Genomic DNA, 27,717 nt, shown 5'->3' with positions numbered 1-27,717 from the left:
ATGGTGGCTGAAGATCAGCCCCAGCCCCGCTCCGCTCAGATTTTCAGCTCTACACAGCTCCCGTTCTCAGAGAACCCTGAGAAAGGGATTGTTTCGTGCTCACAGTGTGAGGTGACTCTATGAAGAAAGAAATAATACGTGTGGCCTTGTGTGAAACGGGTGTGCTAGACGCAGATTTGGTGGAAAAAGCTGCAAAATGAAATCTCCCGGCGGAGCTCAGAGGAGGAGGTTGGTCAGTTTCATGTTGGAATAACCCACATTCAAGAACCTCTAGTATGTGCCAGGCTCTGAGTTAGATCTGGTGACTAAGAAAATTAAAGCATGGCCCCTGGTATGGAGGAATTCAGTCTAACAAGGAAGATAGACATCCCATGTGAGAAATGTCATGTTTGCGGTAAGCAAGAGTGTCTGGGGAGATGGCATCTGAGCTGAGTGGGAGGAAGCCAAAGCCAAGAAAGGTGGGAAGGGCGTTCTGTGTAGAAGGAATGACAGGAGCAGGGGCATGGAGGCATGAAAATACTTGACACGTGTGGGGAGCCAGGAGCAGGCTGCGATTAGTAGGAAGTGGCGGGCAGGGGGAAGGGCAAGAGATGAAGCTGGACGGGCAGGCGGGGCCACCAGAGGGAGAGGAGGGCCCAGCCGCCCTGCTTGGGAGTACAGACTTTATCCTGAAGGGAGTCACAGAAGGATTTTACACAGGTCAGAATTGCATCTTGATTAAACTATCTGTCAATTGGGGGAAAATCCTTCAAATTACCTGTGGAATGAACTGATGAAAGAATTCCATTGAAAGGGTAGATTTGTAGATCCAGCCCAAGTAATTAAGGGTGAGGCTGTCTTTTCCAAGAGGGTTTCTCATTCATCTGAGGCTTTTTCAAAGGTACCTCTAAAACAATCTACAGATAGATGCCTGTATATGGATGTAAAATTCAACCTCATTTGGGAGGGTACCAGAAAACTGTGCTTAAAGGAAACTGTTTGAATGAGGTCTAGGTGCTTCTCCCCTTCCCCACCCAACCTGCCCCACCCCCGCACTGCAGTAACAGTATCAGCCTAGAATGGAAAACTGCTATGATCTCTTTGTTTTGTTTAGCAAAAGTCATCCGGGAAGGCGCTGTTTAACTTGAGCTGCAGCCATCTAAATCTTGCTGAAAAGGAGTATTTTGGATTAGAATTCTGTAGCCATTCTGGAAATAATGTAAGTTGCTTTCATTACAGGGTTCTTTGTGTCTAGAATTGCTTCTAAATGCAGCTTGCAGCTAGGTATGTAGGGCTCAAACCCCTGATTGCAAAATGAAAAACCATGTAAACCCTTGCAAAATGACAGGATTTAATCACTATTTCCCCTCCTTGGCTATTAAAAGTCACTTCAGTTTGCCAAACACAAACTCTTCCACCCGCTGCTCCTCTTTTGTGTCTTCACTGTGTGAAGAGCTGTCTGTGCTTGATTCTGATTTTCCAGGGGCTGGAACTCAGCCTCCAGAATGAAGACTCTTAACCTCACCAAGGAGTGTTCAGGGCACTCTCCCTGGCCCTCACTCATGTCCTACCACTCCCAATGTTCCCCCTGCTGTGTCCTGCCTTGGCGGATCTCGTATCTGGCCCCTTCCCAGAAAGGCTCATTATGACTACTAAGCTGGCATTTGGAGGCTGTGGGATTCAAGTATGGAGCCAAACGCCTTCATTAGTCTTTGCGGCCACTAATAAGCCTGGCATATGACACCTCCCTCACCCCTCTGTGGCAGGGGAGCAGTGATTCAAATGTCAACAGCCAAGAGTTTATAGATCAACAATCTGCACCGTCGTTGGGAAAATACAAGGGCGCAGACTGAGGTTGGGGCAGGCACGGCATCTCTTTGACGTTGCTGTTCCTTACTATCTTTAGAAGTCTCAAGAGTCTTGATATTTGTTTGCTTCATGTTGACTTTAATATGTTATAAAAAAAAAAAAAAGGGGTGCACTCAATGCCCTGTTCTACCAATTCTTTCATTAATGTTATTACAGGTCTGGTTGGAACTGCTGAAGCCCATTACAAAGCAGGTAAAAAGTAAGTATGGAAAATCACTTAAGGAATAGAATTCCTAGTTATAACTTGAAAATATTTCAACAATACCGCACTATTCCACACCTTAATATAAGCCGAGAAAAGGGCTTTGATGTGTTATTTTAATCCTTCCTCATCCAGTAAATTTACCAATTTTGAAAAATCATTTTAACTTTGCCTTAGATGAAGAAAATCAAGCTGCTAGGTTTTTGAGTAAATTTAGAGAACTCTGTGAATTGGCCCTAGGAATAATACATCTCTGACTATAGCCCTGTAAATCTTTGAGCATCCTTGATGTCAATCAGCCATGCCATTCATGGTGTTCCAGAAGGTGTTTCAGTTTCATTCTGTCACAGACATTGTCCATTCATTTCAGTTCACATTTGAGTGCCTACTATGTATGAAATAATCCCCCTACCCCATATGTTACAATCTAGTGTGGTGGTTCTCCAATTTCAGCATGTATTAGGGTCACTGTGAGGTGGTGCAGGCAGGGTCTTGTTAAAATGTAGATTCCTGGGCCTCACACCCACGTTGGGGGCCAGGAATCTGCATTTTTAACAACCTCCATAGGTGTTTCTTCTTGCAGGTTGATTTCAGTCCACACTTTGAGGAAAGCTGTCTTCGTGCATCTTCCCCCGCCTGCTCTCTGCATGTTGGTGCTCCCCACTGTATGATGTGGGTCTTCCCAGGTGGTGCTAGTAGTAAAGAACACACCTGCCAATGCGGGGGATGTAAGAGACGTGGGTTCGATCCCTGAGTCAGGAAGACCCCCTGGAGAAGGGAGTGGCAACCCACTCCATTATTTTTGCTTTGAGAATTCCATGAAGAGAGGAGCATGGTGGGCTATATAGTCCATGGGGCCACAAAGAATCAGACATGACTGAAGTGACTTAGCACGCACTATATGATGATAATCTGTCACATGATTCCAACAGCTTCCCAACTGACCCCCCCCACCTCACCCCCACAATCCATCTTGTGCACTACTCCCAAAGGAACTATTGCAAATAGAAACCTTACCACATCACTCTCCTGCTTAAAATGTTTCCACGACTCCCTGTGGCCCTTAGAATAAAGTCCAAACCCTTTTGCACGATCCACAAAGCACTGAATTCTGACTGGCTTTTTAGCCTTTACCTCTGCCTCTGACCACTTCGTACTCCTATCTCTCCTGACTTTAACAAAACTAGCCTCAGATGTAGGCTTCTCGGATAAAATAGAAGATGCCCAGCTAAATTAGAATTTCAGATCAATGAAGACTAATTTTCTTAGTGTAAGTATGTCCCATGCAATCATTTTTATCTGAAATTCAAATTTAACTGAGAATCCTGTTTTTTTATCTGCTAAATCTGGTGGCCCTACTGAGGTGTCAGCTCCTCCAGGAAGCCTTCCTTGACTTCCTCCAAACTCTTTTCTCCCTCTTGGGCTTATAACACTTTGTGGTGCTGTATTTGTCAGTCTAGAAGTCTGCCTCTTCTACCAGCCTTTGAATGCTTAATTGTATTTTTATTTCCAGGACCTGCTAGTACAATGCTTAGCATACAACAGACACTCAACAAATATTTACTGAATGAATGGTGTTAGTGCTGCATGTGTACACTTGCTTTTGATGCAAAAAGTTTCTTATTTTCAAATGTAAGTAGGAGTGAAGGCAAGTAGATACAGATTTTTAAAGTAATTAGTTTTGCAGTAGGTCCTTGGTGCTTATCTCTTTTACATATAGCAGCGTGTACATGTCAATCCCAATCTCCCAAGATGTTTTCTTAATGTAGATTTGATGACACACAGAGGTCTCAGTCCCTACTACTAGTTCCCTTTATGAATCTTTGAGCCGGCTGAAATTCACCTGCCTCTATAGTAGGGCCCTTCTCTCAGCCAGGAATGCAGAATCCCAAGTCGCAAGTGGTATATTTTTCTAAATGCAACACTTCTTAAGGGAGGTCACAGTAGGCCCCAAATGGGGCACATCTTTACAAAAAGAAACTCAGAGAGAGAGAGAGAGAGAGAGAGAGAGAGGGTAGGAAGAGGGTCACGAGGACTTTCCCGATTGCTGTCCACAGAGAAGCACAGTCCAGAATAGCAGCATCTCACAAATGTGGAAAATTGAAATTTCAATGAAAAGTCCATGGGAAGGAGTGATGGGGGGGGAGGGGAGAGGGGAGTGTGTGTATGTGCGTGTGGGTGTACATATGTGTGTGTGTGTTTCTGAAGACCTGTAACTGTTGAAATAAAACTTATGGAGATATTGTGTTTTAAGATCCTAAGGAAGTTGTTTTCAAATTTATGGTGAAATTTTTCCCAGTGGACCCTGGACATCTGCGAGAAGAGCTGACAAGGTATAGTACTTGTATGATGCATGATGTTATTTAATCATTATCCTTTTATCAGGGAACAGGCTTCTAGCCTTCTTTGGAAGGCTTGGATCACAGTGTCTTTCTGGGAGATGGTGAGGAGTTGGTGAGCAGGAAGGCCTGGCTGGTCCCTAAAGTGTTAATCTTTCGAAGGATAGGGACTTGGAGGAGAAGGAGGGGTGGTGTTCTAAAAGCGGTAACCAGCCTGGGTGCCCACTTGAGGGATATGCCATTAACTGCTAAACAGTAAGAGCGTTTGCCTTCATTGCGTCTGTGTTCCAATCAGAGGGCAGCTTGACAGCACAAGTGTGATGCCAGCTAAGTTCCCTGCATATTGAAAATGGTTGTGTGTGTGTGTGTGTGTGTGTATCCCATAGGTAGGAAGTGATAATGACTCATAAAACCTTTCTATAGTAGAAAAGTAAAAAATAGAAAAATAAATTGTAATAAATTATTTATTTTGCACAATTATAAATGATTGACATTTAAGTACAATATTAATAATTGCAATTATTAATTTTATATAAGTAAAATATTTGTATGCTTATACAAATTTAAAAGATATAAAGTATGAAATGTTAAAGAATTTTTATATTTGTAAAAATGCCCTTTAAAATGACAATGTAAACTTACTTCTTCGAAAACACCTTGTCAACATAGAAAAAAAATGAAAGTGTCACTTGCTAGGTTGTGTCCAGCTTTTTGCGACCGCATGGACTGTGGCCCTCCAGGCTCCTCTGTCCGTGGAATTCTCCAGGAAAAAAATACTGGAATGGGTTGCCCTGTCCTTCTCCAAAGGACCTTCCTGACCCAGGGATTGAACCTGGGTCTCCTGCATTGCAGGCAGATTCTTTACCATCTGAGCCACCAGGGAAACACTCTCCTAAACCTTACTCTGCTTTCTAGACTTTAGACTCTAGACTTTTACACATAAAAGGGATATAAGGAAACAGGTCCTGGGAACTAGAGTGACTTGACCAAGGTCATGGGATATTAGAGGGTATTTCACCTGAAATATTCCCCAACATGATTCATGGCCAGTTTTTCTTTACAATTTTTCTTGTAAGGGGCCTTCTTTTCTGAGAGGTCTTTGTAGAAGTCAGTCTTTTCACATAGCAGTCTCTCTCTCCAAATCCTCTCCAAATCTGTGAGTTTTAGGCCCCTTTGCCAGATAACTTGGTATCTCTATCAGTTTGCCTTTGCTTACTCATTTCAGTCGAGTCTCAAATTGTAACCAATTCTGATGGAGATAAACTTTTTCTCGGAAAAAGAAAAAGAATGAGAGAATCAATGTGATGATAAATGATTCATCAGCTGTTCGGAGAAAGGATTTGGTATTTGCAGCAGGCAGCGGCCTCCTAAACAGCAAGGAATGTGTCAAATGAGAAGTTTACTTTCTTTCTTGTTAGGAGTAAAATGAAATTCACCTCCCCTTTAGCGACTGAGGCTGATTATTCTCATTTACATCTATATTTGAAAGCAGGCAATGGCAAAATTTAGATTTCCTTTATTTTTTCCCCATTGGTCCATTTGAGAATACTTAACTGTAGTTGACTTTACAAGGAAGTGTCGTTTGAGGCCAATACGTGAGCTTCTCAGAGTGGCATTCAAATATAACTTTCTAATTAAATCATTTCTAATCCATTAGGGGAGCATCACTTTTCACTTTCATAATGAACCCTTTTGTAAAGTGAATAATCATCTACTAATTTGTCTGTTTTCTCCCAATCTGTATTTTCATCTATCACCTGCAGTTAATTTTGATTCACCACATTGCCTTCAAGTCTTAACTGGTTTTAAAAAATCTAGATAGAACGTTATTTAGAAAATTATCAATTACATCTTATATAGGGAAATGCTTACAGTAGATACTCAATAAATGTTTTAATGTCTAAAATAAAATATCAGAAACAGTTTTGGACCAAGAAGGGACACAGTCAGCAGTAGAATCTTAATTATACACATCTTTTTGAAAGTTGATTGCCTTTGATAAGGGCTTAAAAGTATGGAACAAATGCTCTCTTCAGCAAAGCTCTGGATGCCAACATGCACTTTATGGGTCCCTGATTATCGGTGGGGGGCTTCTCAGGTGGTACTAGTGGTAAAGAGTGCCAGTGCATGAGATGCAAGAGACACAGGTTCAATCCCCGGGTCAGGAAGATCCCCTGGAGGAGGGCATGGTAACCCACTCCAGTATTCTTGCCGGGAAATCCCATGGACAGAGGAGCTTGGTGGGCTACAGTCCATGGGGTCGCAAAGACTCAAACACAGCTGAAGAGACTTAGCACGAATGATTACAGCTGGGGAAAAGGGCAGTCTGACTTCATTCCATTCGGGACACAGTAATTTCATACCTGTTCTGTGCAAAGCACTGGGCTGGGCCCTGGTGATACAGAGATGGGGGTCCACGTGAAGGGGCAGAAGCATGTCCTCAAGTTCTTGATTTCTGAAACACTGTCTTTTGGGTAGAAGCCAGCCCAAACTGGATGGCAGACCTGAGATGTGGCCACAGTTTTACTCTGTCGGGGTGATAGGATTTTGCCAAGATCACCTAACCTCTGTCTTTCCATAACTGGAACATGGGGGGATGGTGCCAACTTTCTAAGTTGTTGCCATAGTGAGGACTTGAGAGCATTTCGTGAACAGAGCAGCCCTGGCCTCCTGCACAGGCTTATTCCTGCTGAATCTCCCTTTCTCCCTGGCGGGGTATGTGGCTTTGCTACGTGGCAGAAACCAACCGAGGATGGTTGGCCAACTCCCTTGAGTTGGCGGGAGGATTTGGCCAGGGTGATTCCTAACGGCTGTGGGGCCTGCCAAAGCGCTGGCTCAGCCGAGTCGTGGTCTAGCTGCTGGTTAGGGGCTGAAGCGAAGCCTATGCATTACTCACCACCCCCAACAGGCATCTCCCTGACTGGGGGCACCGTGTCTTTCTTGAAACATCTTGGGTCTGGGCGAAGGGAAATGCTTCTGTCTTGTTCCTGGTTTCTTTCTCAAGAGATTTCCCCCCACTTCTTTGCAGGTACCTTTTTACTCTTCAAATAAAGAAGGATTTGGCTCTGGGAAGACTGCCATGCAGTGACAATTGTACGGCGTTGATGGTATCCCACATCTTACAATGTAAGTAGCAAATGTCGGCTTTGGGGCCTAGCAATTAGCTAGAGGACCGAGCAAAGGAGCTGAGCACCCTCAACGTCCCCACCGTTGTGCTGGGACCTTTCTGTGGAGGAGAGACAGCAGGGATGAGATAGATGGAAATGACATGGTCTAGTAGAAAGGGGCTGGTCACTGGAATCATGGAGATTTGGATGCAAATCCTATCTCTGCATTCGAACTGTTGTAGCCTGGGGTGAAGTGCCCTCGTCTGTGTCTGCCTGAGTTCCCTCGTCTTTAAAATAGTGACAAGAATGCCTTCTCACAGAGCGCTTATGTAGATTAAAAGTAAATGCCGATTTCCTTCCATCTGCGTTTAACCTTGCCCTCCCACTGCCCCCAGCGTGCTCACCAGGAGCTGGGCTGGACTAACCCAGGCACGGACTTTGCTAGGCAGGCCACTGCTCCTTCTGCTCGCCCCAGGAAATATTTGTGGTACGTGCTTTCTGCCACACATTGTCACGTTTAATGTGATTTCCGTGTTGCTCTTTATCATGATTCCAGAGAACAAAGCACAGACTCCAGCAGGTGGAGAGAGGCTAAAACGGAAAAAGGCCCCAGGCGTCTATTAGAGTTCCCCAGATCCTAGCAGCCAAGCCGGTGGGTGAGGCTGAGCAAGGAAGGCAGGGAAAAGGAGACCCAGGGAACAGTGGGGCCTTGCCTGGGAGGGGGTGAAGCTGGGCAGGTCAGCCTGCTCCTCATCCCCAAGGGTAGGGTTGAGGCAGCTGGAAATAATCATTATGATTGTTTTAATTTCATGTGTATAATCTATAATATTTGTTCAAAGGAGAATAGGCTGTTCTTTACTATTCCTGCAGGATCATAACTTCATTGTTTTTGTTTCATCTTTTGACCTCTATCCATTGCCTCCCTGACAGTCCAGAAATGGTCGATTTCTGATTTCAGTGGGAACTCCAGGATGAAGGGCTTGGATAGAGACAGTATCTGAGTCATTGTTTACCAAGTGACTTGTAGCTGAGATGGAGTGACAGCCCAGGATCTCAGGAAGGCAGTGAGCAGTGAGAGCAATAGTTATCAGAGAAGGCGTATGGAGGAGGTGGCTTTTGTGCTGCGCTTTAAAGGGATACATAGGAATTGGATATGTAATGATAAGCAGAGAAAAAAGCAAAAAAAAAAAAAAAAGGTGGGGGGTGATGGTACAAGACGGAAGTATATACAGAGGATACAGCTTAAGTACAGCTCGATCATAGAGTCTGTTTAGGGGAGGTGGCCAAAAACTAAGCATCATTTTGAAGGGCCTTGAATGCCAAGGACACTAACTACATGTCCAGTATTGTGCTTGGGGTGGGGTCGGGAGATGGGGTATGGCAAATGGAGAAAACAGTATTGGAAGACTTATCCTTCTCTACTTTATCTGCCTGCTAAATCAGCAGTCAGAGGATTGGGGCTCCCCAGACAGCTTTTGATGGGGGAGCCCAATTCATTCTTAGTGGTTCAGCATTATGGATTTGAGCATTCCCTAGTGGCCATTTCAGGCATAGCACAGAACACTTCAGCTTTTCTAGAGGGTATTTTGTTTGCCAATAGAAGCTCTTTCCACAGAAAAAAGCTGACACAATCCATGCAGGTCAGATTATTTCACTGGATGCTAAGATGGTGTGCAGAACCCAACCAGGCTGCTGATTCATTTGCTCATTTATTTATTCATTTAATATTTATGTTCCAGGCATTCAAGGGCCTCCACATTCTGACCTTGTCATCTGCTTAAATCTCTCTTACACACCCCTCTGGCTCTAGCCAGACTTCCTCCCAAATACAATTTGTATATTCCAAACAAGCCTTCCATTTATGAATATCCTTAGTAACCCTTCTTTGTCATTCATTCAGCAAAAATTTATTGAGTACCTACCACATGCCAGGTACTACTATAGGCACTGGGAACATAGCGGTGAAATAAACGACAAAAATCCTTGCTCTCATGTAGCTCACATTTTGGCAGTGGAAGACAATCAGACCAAAATAAGGAAATATATAATGTATTAATATGTTTGTAGGTGATAAGTGCACCGGAGGCCATGAAGTATGGAAGGGAGAGAAGGAAATTCAGGGGGCAGGTACTGAATTTTTTAAAAAGGTGATCAGGGTAGGCTTCACTGTGAAGGTAACAGCTGAACAAAGACTTGGAGGAAGTAAAAGACCAAGCCATGCAGAAATTGGGTGGAAGAGAGTTTCAGTCAGAGAACATCCAGTGCAAAGGGCCTGAGATGGGAACATGCTGGGAATATACAAGAAATTTTAAGTAGGCTTTATGGCTGGCCGGAACTGAGGAAAACAGGGAGACAGTAATCATGGAGAGTCTTAAAAATGTATGAAAATCGACTTCCCTGGCAGTCCAGTGGCTAAGACACTGTGCTCCCAATGCAGGGGGCCCCGGTTCGATCCCTGGTTGGGAAACTAGATCCCACATGCTGCAACTAAAGATCCCACATGCTGCAACTGAGACCCAGTGTAGGCAAATAAATATATAAAAATAAAATATTTTAAAAAGCATATTCGAGACATAGGATATTACTCTAAATGTGATGGGAAGCCATTATAGCATTTGAAGCAGAGGAGTGAAATGACCTGAATTAGGTTTTAACTACATCATGCTGGCTGCAGTGGTGAAAACAGAAACTTGTAGCAAGTCATAAATAAGCCATAGTGATCTAATGTAAAGTATAATGAATATAGACTGTAATATTGTATTATAATTATGTAATGTGATGAATATCGCTACAACAGCAATCATATTGCCACCTATAAGTGTATCAAAGTAACACAATGTTATAGTCAAATTTATTCAATTGAAAAAAGAGAGGAAATAGACCTTATGAGGGATGGTGGAAGTGGGGAGACCAGGTAACAGGCGGTGGCAAGAGAGAGACAGGGTGGGAGTTTGGACCAGCATGCTCACAGTGAAGGTGCTGGTGCTCTTGTGCTGCCTTCTATCATTAATGATATTTACCTATTTGTACATCGTAGGTCTCTTCCTAGATTGTCAAGAGAAAAAAAAGCATGGTCTTATATGTTCCTATGTTTTCCTTAGAGTCAGCATAGGGCTTGTGCTTAATATACAGAAAGATTGGTGTGTGATGTGTGTATGTGTCTAATTTATTTTTTTAAAACAGCTCAATTGTGGTATAATTTGCATACTATAAAATTCACTCATTTTTAAGCCTGTAACTCAATGGTATTTTGTAAATTTACAGAGTTGTGCAACCTTTACCACAACCCAGTTTTCAAACATTTCCATCATGCCAAAAGAGATGTCTCATGACCATTTGCCCATGCTCAGCCCAGAAACCACTAATTTATTTTCTGTTTCTGTGGATTTGCCTTTTCTGGACATTTCATGGAACCACAATGACAAAATATGTGATCTTTGACATTGAGCTTTTTTTACCAAGCATAATGTTTTTGAAATTCATGCATGTTCTAACATGAATCACAGCAGTCTGTTCCTTTCTCCTGCTGAGTAGTATTCCATTTTATGGGTGTACCACATTTTGTTTATTTACCCGATCAGGGATGTCTGGACTGGTTCCAGTTTAGCTATTATGAATAATATTATGAATATTCATATACAAGTCTTTGTGTGGACATGTGTGTTCATTTCTCTTGGGCAGATTCCTAAGCATGTAATTGTCTCATCTTAAGGTAAATTTAGGGCTTCCCAGGTGGTGTTGCTGCTGCTGCTGCTGCTAAGTCACTTCAGTCGTGTCCGACTCTGTGCGACCCCATAGACGGCAGCCCACCAGGCTCCGCCGTCCCTGGGATTCTCCAGGCAAGAACACTGGAGTGGGTTGCCATTTCCTTCTCCAATGCATGAAAGGGAAAAGGGAAAGTGAAGTCGCTCAGTCGTGTCCGGCTCCTAGCGACCCCATGGACTGCAGCCCACCAGGCTCCTCTGTCCATGGGATTTTCCAGGCAAGAGTACTGGAGTGGGGTGCCATTGCCTTCTCCGCCAGGTGGCGCTAGTGGGAAAGAATCCACCTGCCAATGCAGGAGACATAAGAGACGTGAGTTTGATCCCTGGATAGGGAATCTCCTCCAGAGGAAGGCATGGCAACCCACTCCAGTACTCTTGCCTGAGAATCCCATGCATGGTCAGAGGAGCCTGGTGCGCTGCAGTCCCTGGAGTCGCAAAGAGGCAGACCTGACTTAGGATCTGAACATGCGTGCACAATGACTGTGAATATTGAGTGCCTTCTCATCTGTTTTGTTAACCATGCCTATGTTTTCTTTGGTAAAATACCTATTCAAATCTTTTGCCAATTTTAAAATATGTTGTCTTATTGGACTTTAAGAGGTTTTTATATATTCTTATAAAAATCCTTTATGAGCTATGTAATTTGTGAAATTTTCTTCCAATCTGTGGCTTGACTCTTCATTTTCTTTGTGTATGCCTGTGTGCGTTCTCTCTCTCTTTTTTTAAAATAATGAATGTGTTTTTATTTCTCTTACAATTTAAAAAATGTGAACATTTTGTGATTCAGTCACAGCCTTTACTTCCAGGTGACTTCTTCATTGGATTTCAATGTCTTTTTATATAACAGACTCCTGTTCTGGAAGGCAGGTTAGCTTTTCATCATTATTTTTGTCTAGATAACATCCAAAGGCAAATTCCATAGGGACAAGTATATGTACCCAGTGGTCGTGCACAACCTGAAGTAAATTTATTATCAATGCTGCAGCCTTGGAGCCAACAAAAACCCCATGACCAAGGGCAGCAGTGAGCCCAGCCACTGGCGCCAGCTTGTTCTCTTTTCTTAAATTGAAGTAGAGTTGATTTATAATGTTGTGTTACTTTCAGGTGCATAGCAAAGTGATTCAGATATACATTGTTGTTGTTGAGTTGCAAAGTCGTATCCAACTCTTTGCCACCCCATGGACTGCAGCATGCCAGGCCTCCCTGTCCCTTACTATCTCCTAGAGTTTGCCCAAATTCATGTCCATTGAGTTGGTGATGCCATCCAACCATCTCATCCTCTGCTGGCTTCTCCTTTTGCCTTCAACCTTTCCCAGCATCAGGGTCTTTTCCAATGAGTCAGCTGTTCACATATATACATGTATATGTACTATATACATATATACACATATAGATATACACTCATATATATACTTTTTCAGATTCTTTTCTAAGTTACTACAAGATATTGAATATAGTTCCCTGTGCTTTAAGTAGCTCCTTGTTGTTTATCTATTATATATATATATATATATATATATATATATATATATAAATGGTAGTATATACTTGTTAATCTCATACTTCCAAGCTATCCATCTCTCCTCCCAACTCCTAATTTCTTTAATTCTGTCTTTTGGAGTGTGAGAGTTTTTAATTTTGATGGGCTTTCACTTTCTTAAGATGTTTTAGGCCATCATGTTTTTTGGTGTTGTGTCTAAGAACTTTTTGCCTAACCTAAAATCAAAAGAACTTTTCTCTCAGTTTTCTTCTAGAACTGTTTTAGGGTTTATCCCTTGGGTTTAGGCCTATGATCCATTTTGAATTTTTTTGTATGTTTGCATGGCATATGATTGTGAGGTAGGAATTCAACTTCATTTTTTTCTTTTCTTTTTTTTTTTTTTTGCGTGAGGATGTCCATTTCTCTCATTTGTTGAAAACACAATTATTTCCCCATTGAATTGTCTTGTCATCTTTGTCAAAAAACCAACTGACCATAAATGTAAGGGCTTATTTCTAGACTGTCAACTATATTCCATTGACATGTGTGTGCTTATGCCATTACCACACTGTATCATTTACTGTAGCTTTGTATTCAGCTTTGAAATAGAGAAGTATATATTCTCCAGCTTTGTTCTTTTTCCAAATTGTTTCGGTTATTTTGCATCCTGTGCATTTCCATGTTCATTTTAAGATCACTTGTCAGTTTCTACCCCCAAATTTGGTGGGACTTACACTGAATTTATAGATCAGTTTTGACAGAATTACCATCTGATAAATATTGAGTCTTCTAATCCTTGAATCTGAAATGTTTCTCCATTTATATAGACCTTTGAAAAATTTCAGCAATATTTTATAATTTTCAGCCCACAAGTTTTACACATCTTTTGTTAAATTTATTGGTCTTTTCTTCTTTATGTGTTATTGTAAATGGAATTGTTTTTCTAGTTTTCTTTCTTCATTGTGCTTTGCCAGAACATGCAAATCCAAAAACTTTGTATATTGAGCTTCTATCTTGCTACCTTGCTGAACTCATCTATTACTTCTAGTAGCTTTTTGTAGATACCTTAGGATTTTTTACGCATAGGACCGTGTTGTTTACAAGGAAAGACAGTTTTATCTCTTCTTTTTCAGTGAAAATTCTTTATATTCTTCCTGTCTGATTGCACTGATGAGAATCACTGGTAGAATGTTGGACAGAAGTGGCAAGAGCAGATATTTTTGTCTTTTTCCTGGTTTTAGAGGGAAGCACTCAGTCTCTCACCATTTAGTATTAGCTGTAGGCTTTCCATAAATAACTTTGTCAGGTTGAAGCTGTTTTGTTCAGTTTTCTGTTTGTTGAATGTTTTTATCATGAATTGGTGTTGGATTTTGCCCAATGTTTTTGCTGTATCTATTGAGATGATAATGAGTTTTTTGGTCCTTTATTCTGTTAACATAACATATTACATTAATTAACCTTCACACGTTGAACTGATCTCTCACTCCTAGAATAAATCCCACTTACTCATGATGTATAATTCTTTTTATATGTTGCTGGATTCAGTTGACTAGTATCTTGTTGAAGATTTTTTCCCTCTGTATTCATGAGAGATATTAATCTGCAGTTTTCTTGTGATGTCTGTGTCTGATGTTGGTATCAGAGTAATACTGGCCCATGAATGAGTTGGTAAGTGTTCCTCACTCTATTTTCTGGAAGAATCTGTGAAAAATTGGTATTTGTATCTTATTTGAATATGTGATAGAATTAACTAGTGAAACCATATGGGTGGGCCTGATTAAATTTGAACGAGATTCGTACATTTTTCAATGTGGGCAAAACAGAAATAGGTAAAAGAGCCATTGATTTGGTCTTTTTAAAAAAGCTTGTTATATAGAGATTTTCATTCTAATGTGGTTTTTCAAATATACAAGCGTGCCTCATCTGTCTAAAAATGAGCATGCCATCTGTCTAAAACACAATAGAAAACCAAGACAAAAGAAAAATAATTTTCTAGTACTCAAAATTGATGCCCCATGTCCATGAATTTTACTCAACAGGAAAGCACCACATTATTCCATGGAGAGTCTATTTACTCTTATAGTTCATAAAATCCTAACAAGTTTGTATATCTGGATTAGCTTTTTTCCTTTTCATTTAAAATGTGAATTTTAATTGTAAAAACTGTTTTGGGTTCCCATTTTATGGTAGATTAGAAGTAATTATTTGGAACCAAGTAGAGACTTCTTCAGGGGAAGTCAATGACAAGAAAGTGATTCTTATGACTCTGACACAGAGTGAAAAGGCCTAAAAATTGTAAAGAACATGTAAGAATTAAAAAACCAAAACAGGAGACTTCTCTGGAGGTCCTGTGGTTAAGACTCTGGGCTTCCAATGCAGGGGGCATGGGTTCAATCCCTGATCAGGGAACTAAGATCCCACATGCTGCATGGTGCGGCCAATAAATAAATAAATAACAACGTCAAGCCATTTACTGTAGGGGCAGTAAATATCTACCTCAATTGCATTTGTAGGCACAGTGTTATAATAGACATTTATAACAATAAATTGGATACATTTAGAATAGAATGTTATGAGTAGGAATAAACTTCCAGTGATTTGGAAAAACAAGAATGATTTCCAGAATGATTCGCCTACTGGGGATTCCATATAGCGGGGTTTTACTAGATTCCCAATGTACAGAGTGATGAATGGCTGTGACTGGCTTACATTGTAGTTGGCATTTATAGTCTCCTTAATAATGTCGGAGCAATGCAGAGTGAGGTTAGGGGGCTGTTTTAGTTTGTCAGGGTTACCATAACAAACAATAACAGACTAGGCGACTTAAATGACAGAAATTTATTTTCTCACAGTTCTGGAGGCTAGACATCAAAGACTGAAGAGTCAGCAGTTTTAGTTTCTTCAGAGGCCTCCCACCTTGGCTTGCAGATGGCTGCCTTCCTGACGCATCCTTACGCAGTCTTTCCTCTTGTACCTGCATTCTTGGTGTCTGGCTGTGTGTCCAAATTTCCTCTTCTTAGGAGGACACCAGTCAAATTGGATTAGGGCCCACTCTGCTGTCCCATTTTAACATAATAATTCCTTTATATGCCCTGTCTTTCAACACAGTCATATTCTGAGGTAATGGGAGTTTAGGAATTCAACATATGAATTTGAGAGGGAGGACACAATTCAACTCACAACAGGGACTGATCAGGAATAGAAGAGATCATAAACAGAATGTGGGAGAAGAAAATAACATTCATCTATGATCCTGGAGCCTCTAAGACCTACACCGTGTCTGTGACTTCCTATGTTGAGACTTCATAAAAGCCCACTGCTTCTGATTTGAAGAAGAACCAGTTAGTTCTTCCCCCACTACTCATATCCTAAAACAAAACAAACATACATCTAGTGTGTGGTGGGAGGTGTAGGGCTGCACTGGCCGCCAAGAAAGGGCTGTTTGGGGGAGGTCAGAGGGTCTGTTGGGTGCTCCATTGCTTAACTCATCAATGGTAATGTGAAAAATGTCACTTTTCTGTCATGCAGCAGAATTGGGAGACTTTCATGAAGAAACAGATAGGAAACATTTGGCACAAACCCGGTACTTACCAAACCAAGATGATTTAGAGAGCAAGATCGTGCACTTCCATCAGAAGCACACGTAAGTTCTTTCACTGGCACCTGTTTCCACCTGTTCCCCTGGCAGGAAAGACTGAAGCCAGGGACAGACTCTTAAAAGCAAGCTTTTAAGTCAGGGAAGCTTGGTTTAGTTCAGTTCAGCTGCTCAGTCGTGCCCAATTCTGCCACCCCAAGGACTGCAGCACGCCAGGCCTCCCTGTCCATCACCAACTTCCAGAGCTTGCTCAAACTCATGTCCATTGAGTCAGTGATGCCATCCAACCACCTCATCCTCTGTCGTCCGCTTTTCCTCCTGCCTTCAATTTTTCCCAGCATCGGGGTCTTTTCCAATGAGTCAGTTCTTTGCATCAGGTGGCCAGAGTATTGGAGCTTCAGCTTCAGCATCAGTCCTTCCAGTGAATATTGAGGACTGATTTCCTTTAGGATGGACTGGTTGGATCTCCTTGCAGTCAAAGGGACTCTCAAGAGTCTTCTCTAACACCACAGGCTCAAGAAAACATTGAGTTCCTCTTGGAACTCTCGGGGTGGAGGTGTCATTCTTGCTGCATTTATTAGGCTCATAAATTCTTTCCCCTTGCAGTGGCAGGAGCCCAGCTGAATCTGACATTCTGCTACTGGACATAGCGAGGAAACTGGACATGTATGGCATCAGGCCACACCCCGCCAGCGATGGTGAAGGGATGCAGATCCAGCTGGCTGTTGCTCACATGGGTGTACTGGTGTTACGGGTAACAGCTCCTTTCCTTTCAAGTCCTCAGCTTTTGGGGTTATCTTGGCTCAAACTTGAGTGTCCATTCTCAAGGTGACCCCTCCCCTGAATTTTCCCACCAGCCAGAAAGGGAGACAGTGCTTGGAAGAGTTTGAGGTAAGCTCCCTCCCCTTGATGCACTCTGTTTTCCTTTTGCAACCTAGACCTGACTGTTTTCTCAGAAGCTCACATGTTAGATCAAGCCAGCATGGTGGAGAGATGAAGTCAAGAAGCTCTTCAGAACTTTTAGACCCTAACGAAGAATACAGATTTTGGCATCCTAAAAGCCCAGCTTGTGACATAAACTGCATTCAGCCTGTCCAAATCCGCCAGAAACAGCCCAAAGAGTTTCCCACTCAGTTACTAGTTAAGTTGGAGGTGCCCGGTGCTAACAAGTAGGGCATTGGCGCCCAACCCTGCAAGAAATCTTTAATGTTAACAGACTCATCCTTTCCCCCGGATTCTGTTTGTCAGGTTAGAAACCAACTCAGAGCTCTCTGGTCCTCCATCATCATTAATCCTCATGTCTAGGAATGGGGCCAGAGGCTATTTTCAACAGTTTTTCATTCTGTTTAGACTTCTATATCTGTGAATATTCAGTGAATTCAGATCCAAGTTAAAGTTTAAGAACCTTCAGAATGATAGGCACATGCCTGGACAGGTTTGGGAGTGAACCCCTTGTGAGAAAGCAAGGGATGGCTTCGGACCCACTGTCCTCCAGGACCGAATTATAGCACTGAAATAAGTTACAAAGCAGGTCAGGTACAGGCTTGGCTATGAAAATCTTCACTTTTTAATTTATTTGGTTGTAAACTTTACAGCATGACACTCACATTGATGGCCAGAAGACCCAATGGATCACAGGCATACCTGTTCACCCAGGAGGGAAGTTTTACCCAGTCCACTCTAACTCTGATTCATTTTTTTAAAAGATAAGCAACAAGGATATATTATACAGCTCAGGGAAATATAACCACTATCCTGTAATAACTATTTCAGCTTTTTATTTAATACTGAAGTGTAGTTGATCAATGGTGTTGTGTTAGTTTTAGGTATACAGCAAAGGGATTCAGTTTTACATATACATGGATCATTCTTGCTGATCCTGATTCTTGCTATTTCCTGTTGCATGCGAGAAGTGGGTGAGGGGAGGGGAGCAAGGTCATCATGTTGGTTGTAATCTCTTTCAGTGTGACTACTTCTGTGGACAGTTGGGAACAACACAGATGGTCTATTTTGTCCTACATGAAATCTAGTCAAAGAATAGTCATGTATTAAGTGCCTTCTATATGTATTATTGTATTATTTTCTTTAAAAACAGTTTCATTGAGCTGTAATTTGCATACCATGAAATTCATCTGTTTCAATGGTACAATTCAATAAGTTTGAGTATATTTATAGTTGGGAAGCAATCCATTCATCTTTCTATCACTATATTTATTGTACATTCACTCTGTGCCAGGCACTAGAGCTACAGAGGTAAATAGGAATGATCCTGACTTCATGGAACTTAAATTCTGGTAGGAGGAAGATAGTTAAGCAAGTAATTATAAAAAATGTGATATGCTTTGTGCTAGAAGAAACACAGGATGATATGGTAACACATATGAAAGGGACTTAACATTTAAGCAAGATCAAAGAGATAGGTTGGCAGATGAAGGAGGGTGTTCCAGGGAAAGGGCACATGGGCAAAGGCCCTGAAAAGGATAAAGCAAAGTCGCTCAGTCGTGTCTGACTCTTTGTGACCCCGTGGACTGTAGCCCACCAGGCTCCTCAATCCACGGAATTTTCCAGGCAAGAATATTGGAGTGGGTTGCCATTCCCTTCTCCAGGGGGTCTTTCCAACCCAGGGATCGAACCCGGGTCTCCTGCATTGCAGGCAGATGCTTTACCACCTGAGCCACCTGAACTGTGGTGGAAAGGATAAAGGATGACATAATTAAGAAGCTAACATTAAGTGTGACACATGGTTCCTGTCATTAAGATAGTCACAATTGATTTTTGAAAGACCAGAGAAATAATGGTCAATATCAGACAATAAATAATCAAAAGCTAGTCTATCCTATTTACTTTAGTTGCACAAGTAATATACACAACAGAATAATGTGGTTGCCTGTAGAGAGTGATTAGATGGGGACAGAGATAGGAGTGACACTGGTGGGAGTGAGACTTCTCAATGTATTTATTGTTGTGCCTCCTTTGATTTTGGACCATGTGAATAAAAACCACAAGAGTTAATCTGTTCGGGTAGTCCAGGAGAGCTAAAGGAATTCAGAGGAGTTGGAAATGTGTGTGGGTTGTGACAGTGATACAGAATATCCTAGATGAGGTGCTACCAGAGCTGGCAAGAAGGCTTGCCATGGGGAATGAGGAGACCTATGGGGGCAGTGGGAAAGGTACAGAGTTGGATGGAAAGGTGCTTTCTGGGAGTAATGGGATCAAAGTTATAGTCAATATAAGGGCAAGAAAATCCAGCCAAAAGAGTTTCGAGTTGATGCAGGCCATGAGTGAGGAGCTATTGAAGGTCTTAGAGTAAATGAGGTGGCAGGATAAATGGGATTTTTTAAAGCAGTTCAATCTGGAAATACAGGAAGGAGTGAGATTAGAGAAGCTATTTGGTTCAGTTCAGTCCACTCAGTCGTGTCCGATTCTTTGTGACCACATGGACTATAGCACGCCAGGCTTCCCTGTCCATCACCAACTCCTGGAGCTTGCTCAAACTCATGTCCATCGGGTCGGTGATGCCATCCAGCTATTTCATCCTCTGTCGTCCCCTTCTCCTCCTGCCTTCAATCTTTCCCAGCATCAGGGTCTTTTCCAATGAGAAGCTATTGAAATGCAGGTTTCCCCTGCTTCGAAAGTAGAGCATTCCTATGAAACCTTTCCTAGCTGACATGGTGTAAAGTGAAGAAGCATTAACCTGAGGACACACCTTCCTAATGGATGCACAAGATAAATCGAGATAAAGTACTGACTGGATGCTGAGCTGCTGAGTGGAGTGTAGTTCCTGGGGAAGGAGCATAGAGATGCCACTCTTACTTCTTGGAATGTGCACTACTTTATAACACCCTGATGCAAAACAAATGCTGATTTTTATTTTTGCCTTTTTTTTTTTTCTTTTGGTAAGAGCAAAATTCCTCTTTGGATTTCTTTCAGTCAGTGAAAAGAGGTAATAATGTGGGTTTTTCGTGTAATAAAAGCAAACCTTTTAAAAGTAGGGAACCCCTCAGTTCAGTTCAGTCCCTCCATCATGTCTGACTCTTTGTGACCTCATGGACTGCAGCACACCAGGCTTCCCTGTCCATCACCAACTCCCGGAGTTTACTCAAACTCATGTCCATTGAGTCGGTGATGCCATCCAACCATCTCATCCTCTGTCATCCCCTTCTCCTCCTGCCTTCAATTTTTCACAGCATCAGGGTCTTTTCCAATGAGTTAGCTCTTCGCATCAGGTGGCTGAAGTATTGGAGCTTCAGCTTCAGCATCAGTCCTTCCAATGAACACCCAGTACTGATCTCCTTTAGGATGGACTGGTTGGATCTCCTTGCAGTCCAAGGGACTCTCAAGAGACTTCTCCAACACCACAGTTCAAAAGCATCAATTCTTCAGCGCTCAGTTTCTTTATAGTCCAACTCTTACATCCATACATGACCACTGGAAAAACCATAGCTTTGACCAGACAGACCTTAGTTGCCAAAGTAGTTTTTTCTGTGACCTCCCTATTCTGGTTAGAAACCTTTCCCTTTTTACTTGCATTTCAGAGCAGGTTTGTGTCCCACCTAGAATGCCTTCTCTGGCCATAGCTTCTACCTAATACAACTGGATCAGTCTATACATGAGATAGATCAAGGATAGCCCTGTTCATGTGATATATTTTCCAACAGGTTCACACTGTCTTACAAACCAGCCTGTGCTGATATTCATCCTGAAATCTGCCATGTGTTTTGTTATAGGGAAATACAAAGATCAATACTTTCAACTGGGCTAAAATCCGAAAATTGAGTTTTAAGAGAAAGCATTTTCTCATCAAACTTCATGCCAACATCTTGGTAAGTAGCTTTTGAATAAATTCTTTTACTTTCTACTCACTTGAGATTTCTTGGTTGTTTCTGCAAATGGTTGGATTGTGAGTGGTGAAAGCTGGCTGGCCCCAACCGGTGATGTGCTTCCTCTTTGCCTCTATATAAATAAACCAGAGCTTTGGTCAGATTTTCACTAAAGGCAAAACACTAAGAAATCCTATTGGCAGTTCAGAATGAGTAAAGCGATAGGAAAATGGGGTTACTGGAATGAAAGACAAGTCTCCTTGACATCATTTTTCAGGGATTTGATAAGTCAAATGAGGGTGCCCAGATCTAAGACTGTGCCCATATTCATTCAAAGTTATTTGCTTGATTTTATAAAGTATTTTCATCTTTCCTAAAGCAAAAAAAAAAAAAAAAAAAAAAAGAACACCTACAATGTGCCAAATAACTGAACACCTACTCTTTCCCAAAGCAGGATGTGGGGATTGGGTATATATTAAGCCAAAGAAGCAATTATTGGGCAAGGCTGCATTGTACAGGGTGAGACAAAGGGGCTAGAAAGAATTTTTGTGACTCTAAAGGAAATGGAAGATGTGTATCAGCTACTTTTTTGACCTAAAGATAAGTCATGCTCCGGATCTTAGCCTTGGATAAAAATATTCATGTGAGCAGTTCAGAAGACTGAATCTAGCGTGAAGCTTGTGGAGAATCCCAGGGCTGTATCCAGAGACCTGGAGAGGAATGGGAGAAGGGGAGGAGCAAAGTGTATTGGGGATATATAGTAAGTCAGGGGATGGGGCAAACTTGTACTTTGGGTCTATAAGACCAAGCTCCTCTGCAGCAGATTAGGAGATGCTAAATGAGCATCACAGAGCATCATAGAACAAGGCAGCATAAAGAGGGAGAAATGTTTCTAGCTGGTATGTTACAAAGACTCGTGTATATGCAGTCATCCTATAAAGCCTACCATTTGTAAGAAAAATCTCCTCCCTCCCCCTTTCCTGTTGGTCATTTATAACTTCTTGTCACCTTGAAAGGGTGCCCTTTGATGTTCATTTTAACCTAATTTACAACTTCATAAAATGTTCCTGGCAGAGAAGAGGGGGTAAAAGGGGGTGTGAGGTGAGGAGGGTGTGCAGGGTAAGGCTTGCTTCATAGAGAAGGCTCTGTTTTTGAGCAGTGGCCCTGTCTGTTCCTCGGAAGGTTGCCAATCATTTGATTTCAGTAGGTGTGAAGCCTAAAGGGAGCCAAGTGGAAAATCAGAAGCTGGATGTGGACCCTGGACCAATAGTTCGGCAGGCGTTGGGATTTGAAAGTCTTTGATATTCTTGAAGGATGTTTTGCTTGATGGAAATTGGTTTATACAGGTGTTGTGCAAAGATACTTTGGAGTTCACCATGGCCAGCCGAGATGCCTGCAAGGCTTTCTGGAAAACCTGTGTGGAGTACCACGCTTTCTTCAGACTTTCTGAAGAGCCCAAATCAAAGCCAAAAACCCTGCTCTGCAGCAAAGGTTCCAGTTTCCGCTACAGGTAATTAAATATTGCACATAAGCAAACTAAACACACAACTTCTTTTCAATAACAGGGAAGGCAATAGGAACAGCTTGAATTCTAGAAGCAATAAAGAATCCATTTCAATCACATAAAGGATGATATCCTTAACTGATCATTCTCTGGGTAACTCATTAAGTCAATATTTTCTAACAGAGAGGCAGGGGGAGGACTGCACCCCATTTAAGGGGTTAGATTAGAATTTCTGCAAGGATAGAGGGGCATATACTGTGGAGAAAATGTAGTCAATGAACCGACTGTTTTCCTTATGTGCAACTTACATGCTAGCCATGGGAGGGCTAGTTCAACAACATCCTTTTGGTTATGGTTAGGCAAAAGCTAGGGTGAGAAAGCCCTGTAGGGCCTAAGGGATTAGAGAGGTTGAACAATATAGTAGTAGAGGCTCCATGCTACACGTTAACACCTTGGAGAAAAGGAAGCGAGATCGAAATAAGAACTTGTTTTTTCTTGAACCCAGCAGCCTAGGAATTCTTTGAAAGACACTTTCAAACTCTTAGCTAAGATAAGAATTCTAATTCAATGCTTCCCGTAAAGGATTTTTCAAGTAGTAGAAGCCTGCCTCAGTAAAAAGTGGGATTTTTACAATGTATATATTTTTATGGAATCATTCCAAAATGTATTCTACAAATCGCTGTCTTCTTAAACAGATGATACGAAGCATGTTTCGCCCTTTTCTTAATGACCTGAGTTATTATCAACAGTGCTTATTATCCTCTGCCAGCAGCTGCGGTACAGCAGCGACCTCAGGGCCGGGGTAGCATGTCGGAGCCTGCACCAGAGTGATAAATGGCCCTGACTTTCGGGGTTTTATTATGCTCATGATTTCTTTTTTGGTTCTTGTGTTTCTCCCAGCAGTCAGCTGGTTTTCTTTGCTAGTGTATGTCTGACTGGAGCAACTTTCTTCTACTGTTTAGTTAGGTGTTTTTCTCCTGTCATGGGTAGGGAAACCAGACACATAGCCTCAATAGAAACTACGTGTAAATTTGGAGGAAGGAGAAAGGCCTTTAAAGGAAAGTATATTAGTTTTCAAGGCCAGAGTTTGTACCTATTAAATAGGCCTGTTCAGACGCTTTAAAAAATTTTCTGGCTTCTGAGTAGTTGAGGTTGCTCTGCCCGATTCTTGGATAAATGAGTATTAATAACATGCTGGTCTGGCGTGCTACAGTCCATGGGGTCGCAAAGAGTCACACATGACTGGGCTGCTAGGCACAGCACAGCAACGTGGTCAGAGATTCATGACATATGTCACTCATCCAGACTCTTTTGGTTTCAACAATAAATGATGCTTTTGAATTTTCGTAGCCTACTGGCTTATGAAGAGCATTCATAAACTAGTTTATCTCATTTTTCTCACAGTGGAAGAACCCAAAGGCAACTTTTGGAATATGGAAAAAAAGGGAGGTTGAAGAGCTTGCCATTTGAAAGGTAACCTGGTTTTGTTTCTCTCTGTGATGGTAATTTTTTAAGTTGAATTTAGAGTGTTAGAGGGGTCCTGTATTCATGTGAAGACTATTTCAGTTCCTTCTCTGTTTGGGGATTTCAGGAAACATTACCCATCCCAGTACCATGAACGACAGTGCAGGTCCTCCCCAGACCTCCTCTCTGATGTGTCAAAACAAGTAAGGTTTTTGAAAATTTCTTCTTTACGTAAGTGTAATGCATCCACATTTCAAATGCTTCCAAGAATTGACTGTGTCAGAATCTCCCAGTATGTAAAAAGGTTACTGTGATCAAATAGGCTAACTTCCTGGGGTCTGTGAGCTAAATAATCTCCAGCCAATAGAAGACTGTTGGGTACTGTGTGTACTGTATGGACTGACAAGATCTGGTACAACTTCAAATTGCAACCTGTATTGCTAACATTTTGCAAAATGCAGATCCAAATGAATTTCTATGGCTTTGTATTTTTGAAACTAAAAGCTTTGCCTTTTTACCTATGAAAATCTTAAGGCTTAGAGGAAGCTATGAGATCTTGGGTTAAGATTTTAAAGTACTTTTGCTATGTAATTTTGTTAATTTAAGAACAAAGTGCTATTCTCTTGGAACTGTGAGATGATGGCTTCATCTGAGTTTTATAGTATGAACTATGTTCATTTTTCTTTTGCTCTCCCTAAAAAAAATCTAATTAGAGGTCTCATAAACTCTGTCTTCATTCAAGTCAGAGGCAGTTTTTATCTGAAAGGCATCACAGAGTTATAATGCTGGAAAGTACCATCAAATGTTTAACCGTCTCCTGCCATTCACAGCCCTCCTCCCCACTGTTTTACAGAAGGGAGGGAGGAGGCTGGAACAGGGAGGTTAGGAGACTTACTTGAGGTCACACAGCAAGTAAAGACAGAGCCAAGCCAAGACCAAAGGGCAGAACTCCTGGCTCGAGAATATAGCTACTCAGCCACACTGCTTGAAGTACAATGCTGGGGCTCAAGTAGATAGAGAATGTGGAGGCTGGGAGTGTGATGGTGTTGAGAAAGAGTAATGTTGCATCTATTTTTCAGCACATATATTGGGATGCGGTCCAAGTTAGAAGCTTTTATGTATGTATTTATCAACCCTGGCAGAGAACATGGGTTGAAATGACTTTGTGAAAAACTACCTTTGCGAAGTCAAAGGCTGATTTAGACCCCTGTCCCCGCCCCAACCAAATGGCTCTTTCCTTCTTTCACCCGCCTGTCCTTTCTCTCAAGGTGGAAGATCTGAGACTAGGCTACGGCAGTGGGTACTGCAGAGCTGTGAATGGAGTGCACGCCTCTGAGCCTGTGCTGGATAGCAGGAGGAGAAACTCCGCAGTGGAGGTGACGTTTGCAGCTGAGCTGGAGCATTCCAAACCAGAGGCAGATCCCATATCATTACATCAGTCCCAAAGCAGTTCCTCGTTCCCTTTTATTTATGCAGACCCAGTCTTTACCACTGACCCCGATCCTGACACTGATCCCAGAGACTACTTTGAGGAAAGGAGTCCTCTAAGCTCCTTCCAAACAAGCTCTAAGGTTGCTGACAATCCCATGAGCACATCTTCTGGCCTTACAAGCAAAGTGAGTCCAGCAAGGCAGCTTACTTACACAGATGTGCCCTATATTCCTTGTACTGGTCAGCAGGTTGATATTATGCCTCCCCAAGTCTTCTTTTATGTGGACAGACCACCCCAGGTGCCCAGGCGGTCTCCAATCATGGCAGAGGAAAGGGAAGGACCAGACAGCTGTCTACAGTCTACTGCAGTGAAGTCAGCCAAAAGAAGCCCAAGGAACATCAGAATGAAGAGCTTTCAGCAAGACTTTCAAGAACTCCAAGAAGCTATGGCCAGGACTACTGGTAGGAGCAATGTGAATGTAGATCTAGAAGAGCAAGATCCAACGACAGGAGATGCATTTGCATATAATATTCAAGAGCTAACCCCTAAACGTTCCCAGAGCCAATCAGACATGAAAACGATCCGATTTCCTTTTGGGTCAGAATTTAGACCCTTAGGGCCTTGTCCTGCTCTCAGTCGTAAAGCTGACCTGTTTACGTATATGTTTGCAGAGCAGGAGTTTCCAACAGTTTTAATGGATCAGGGAGCTACAGAAAGGTATGTGCCTAGTGAATCCAGTGATTCTGAGTCAGAGATTCTTAAACCAGACTACTACTCTTTATATGACAAAGGGATAAGGTCACCCATGGCCAGAATCCGCTTGTCTTCTGGTAGTCTACAGCTAGATGAAGAGGATGAAGATGTTTCTTTTGATACGTCAACTACTGAAGAGAGGACTTTGCAAAAACCATGTAATTACTTTTTAGCCTAAAATATGAACCCTATGAACATGTCCAGACCAGTTCCATGTTACTCACTTAGGTGAAACATAAGGCACTTTCTGCAAAAACCATTTTCTTTGTTACTATTCACTACTATTAAGGGAATCTTCTAAGCTTGGGCACCTAGCTTATGAAAGATCCAGCTACTGCCTCATTCCTCAAGCCTCTCTTCTATTCCCTCTGAATCATTCTGGTACATGCCCTTTTCTCACCAGCCCTGAGGCAGAGTGAGGTGGGTATTTGTCATCTCTATTATACATTTCCCCATAGAGACATTATAAATGAAGGTCAGGCTCCTCAACACCGAAGAACAATAAGAACAGTAACAATATGGACTGGCATACAAAATTGGCTTCTGATATCATTTAGTGATAACAGACTGACTGTGTTGATCATTCTGTTCTTAAACAACACTGCAACTAAAGGTTTCAGTCCTCATTATTTGTGTGGGGCCCAGTAAAAATGGTTCTGTTTTATGTTAAAAGATGTCAATTTTTATAACATATATTAGGGGGAGCATGGCCCTCTTGTACTTCAGGAACAGAAGGAACATAGATCCTTTCAACAGAATACAAATTTATAGTTAATCTAGGACTTGGCAGAATTCTAAACCTTGGAAATTCATGAACTGATCAGTTTCTAAAACCAGACATCTGTTGATGAGGACAATATGATGTTTGACTTATTCTCTATTCTTAACTAGCTATAATATGTAGTGAAAGATAAAAGTTAACATGTTGGTCTGTTAATCTAATTTCTTCTGCAAGAATTTATTTTTTTCCCATATCTTGTTGCATGCATGTAGGCAAGAAAATGAGATGAATAGCATTTTAATAAAGAGTGATGGAAACCCATTTACTTAAAAAACAAGTTGTAAGTATGAACTTCCTTTGTTTTAATCAATTTCAGAAGTGATTGGCTCTAGCCTATAATTAAGGGAAGGCACAGTTAGAGAACAAGGAAAAGGAGGGAAGCAGGTGAAAATGTATAGTCAGGGATGGAGAAGTGGCAGAAATGGGGTTTAAAAGAAAAAGGATAATACTCCACACTGAGTTAATGAATCAAAATTCTATTCTTGACCCATTCGGGATTTCTCTATTATTCCCCCTTGGAAGGTATAGCATTCTATTTGAGAACTTTATCTTCTTTTTTTTGTTTTAATGGTAAGTGCAACATATTTACAAGATAATGTTAGGTAATGACATCAAAGAAATTATGCAA

General features: G+C 41.8%; 1 protein-coding gene across 1 annotated transcript; it reads left to right on the top strand.

Annotated features, from left to right (window-relative positions):
• Positions 1 to 27,473, top strand: FRMD7 (FERM domain containing 7). Its single transcript, XM_061137537.1, has 12 exons — positions 1 to 111; positions 1,094 to 1,198; positions 2,005 to 2,047; positions 4,305 to 4,383; positions 7,418 to 7,515; positions 16,269 to 16,383; positions 16,942 to 17,089; positions 21,063 to 21,158; positions 22,502 to 22,665; positions 24,064 to 24,132; positions 24,251 to 24,326; positions 25,392 to 27,473. The coding sequence occupies exons 1-12, from the start codon at positions 1 to 3 to the stop codon at positions 26,484 to 26,486; spliced, it is 2,199 nt and encodes a 732-aa protein (XP_060993520.1). The 3' UTR covers positions 26,487 to 27,473.
• Positions 27,474 to 27,717: the final 244 nt, after the last annotated feature.

Source organism: Dama dama, chromosome X (genome assembly GCF_033118175.1).
Source record: "Dama dama isolate Ldn47 chromosome X, ASM3311817v1, whole genome shotgun sequence".
In the NCBI taxonomy this organism is placed as follows: domain Eukaryota; kingdom Metazoa; phylum Chordata; class Mammalia; order Artiodactyla; family Cervidae; genus Dama; species Dama dama.
This window is presented reverse-complemented; position numbering and strand designations above follow the sequence as displayed.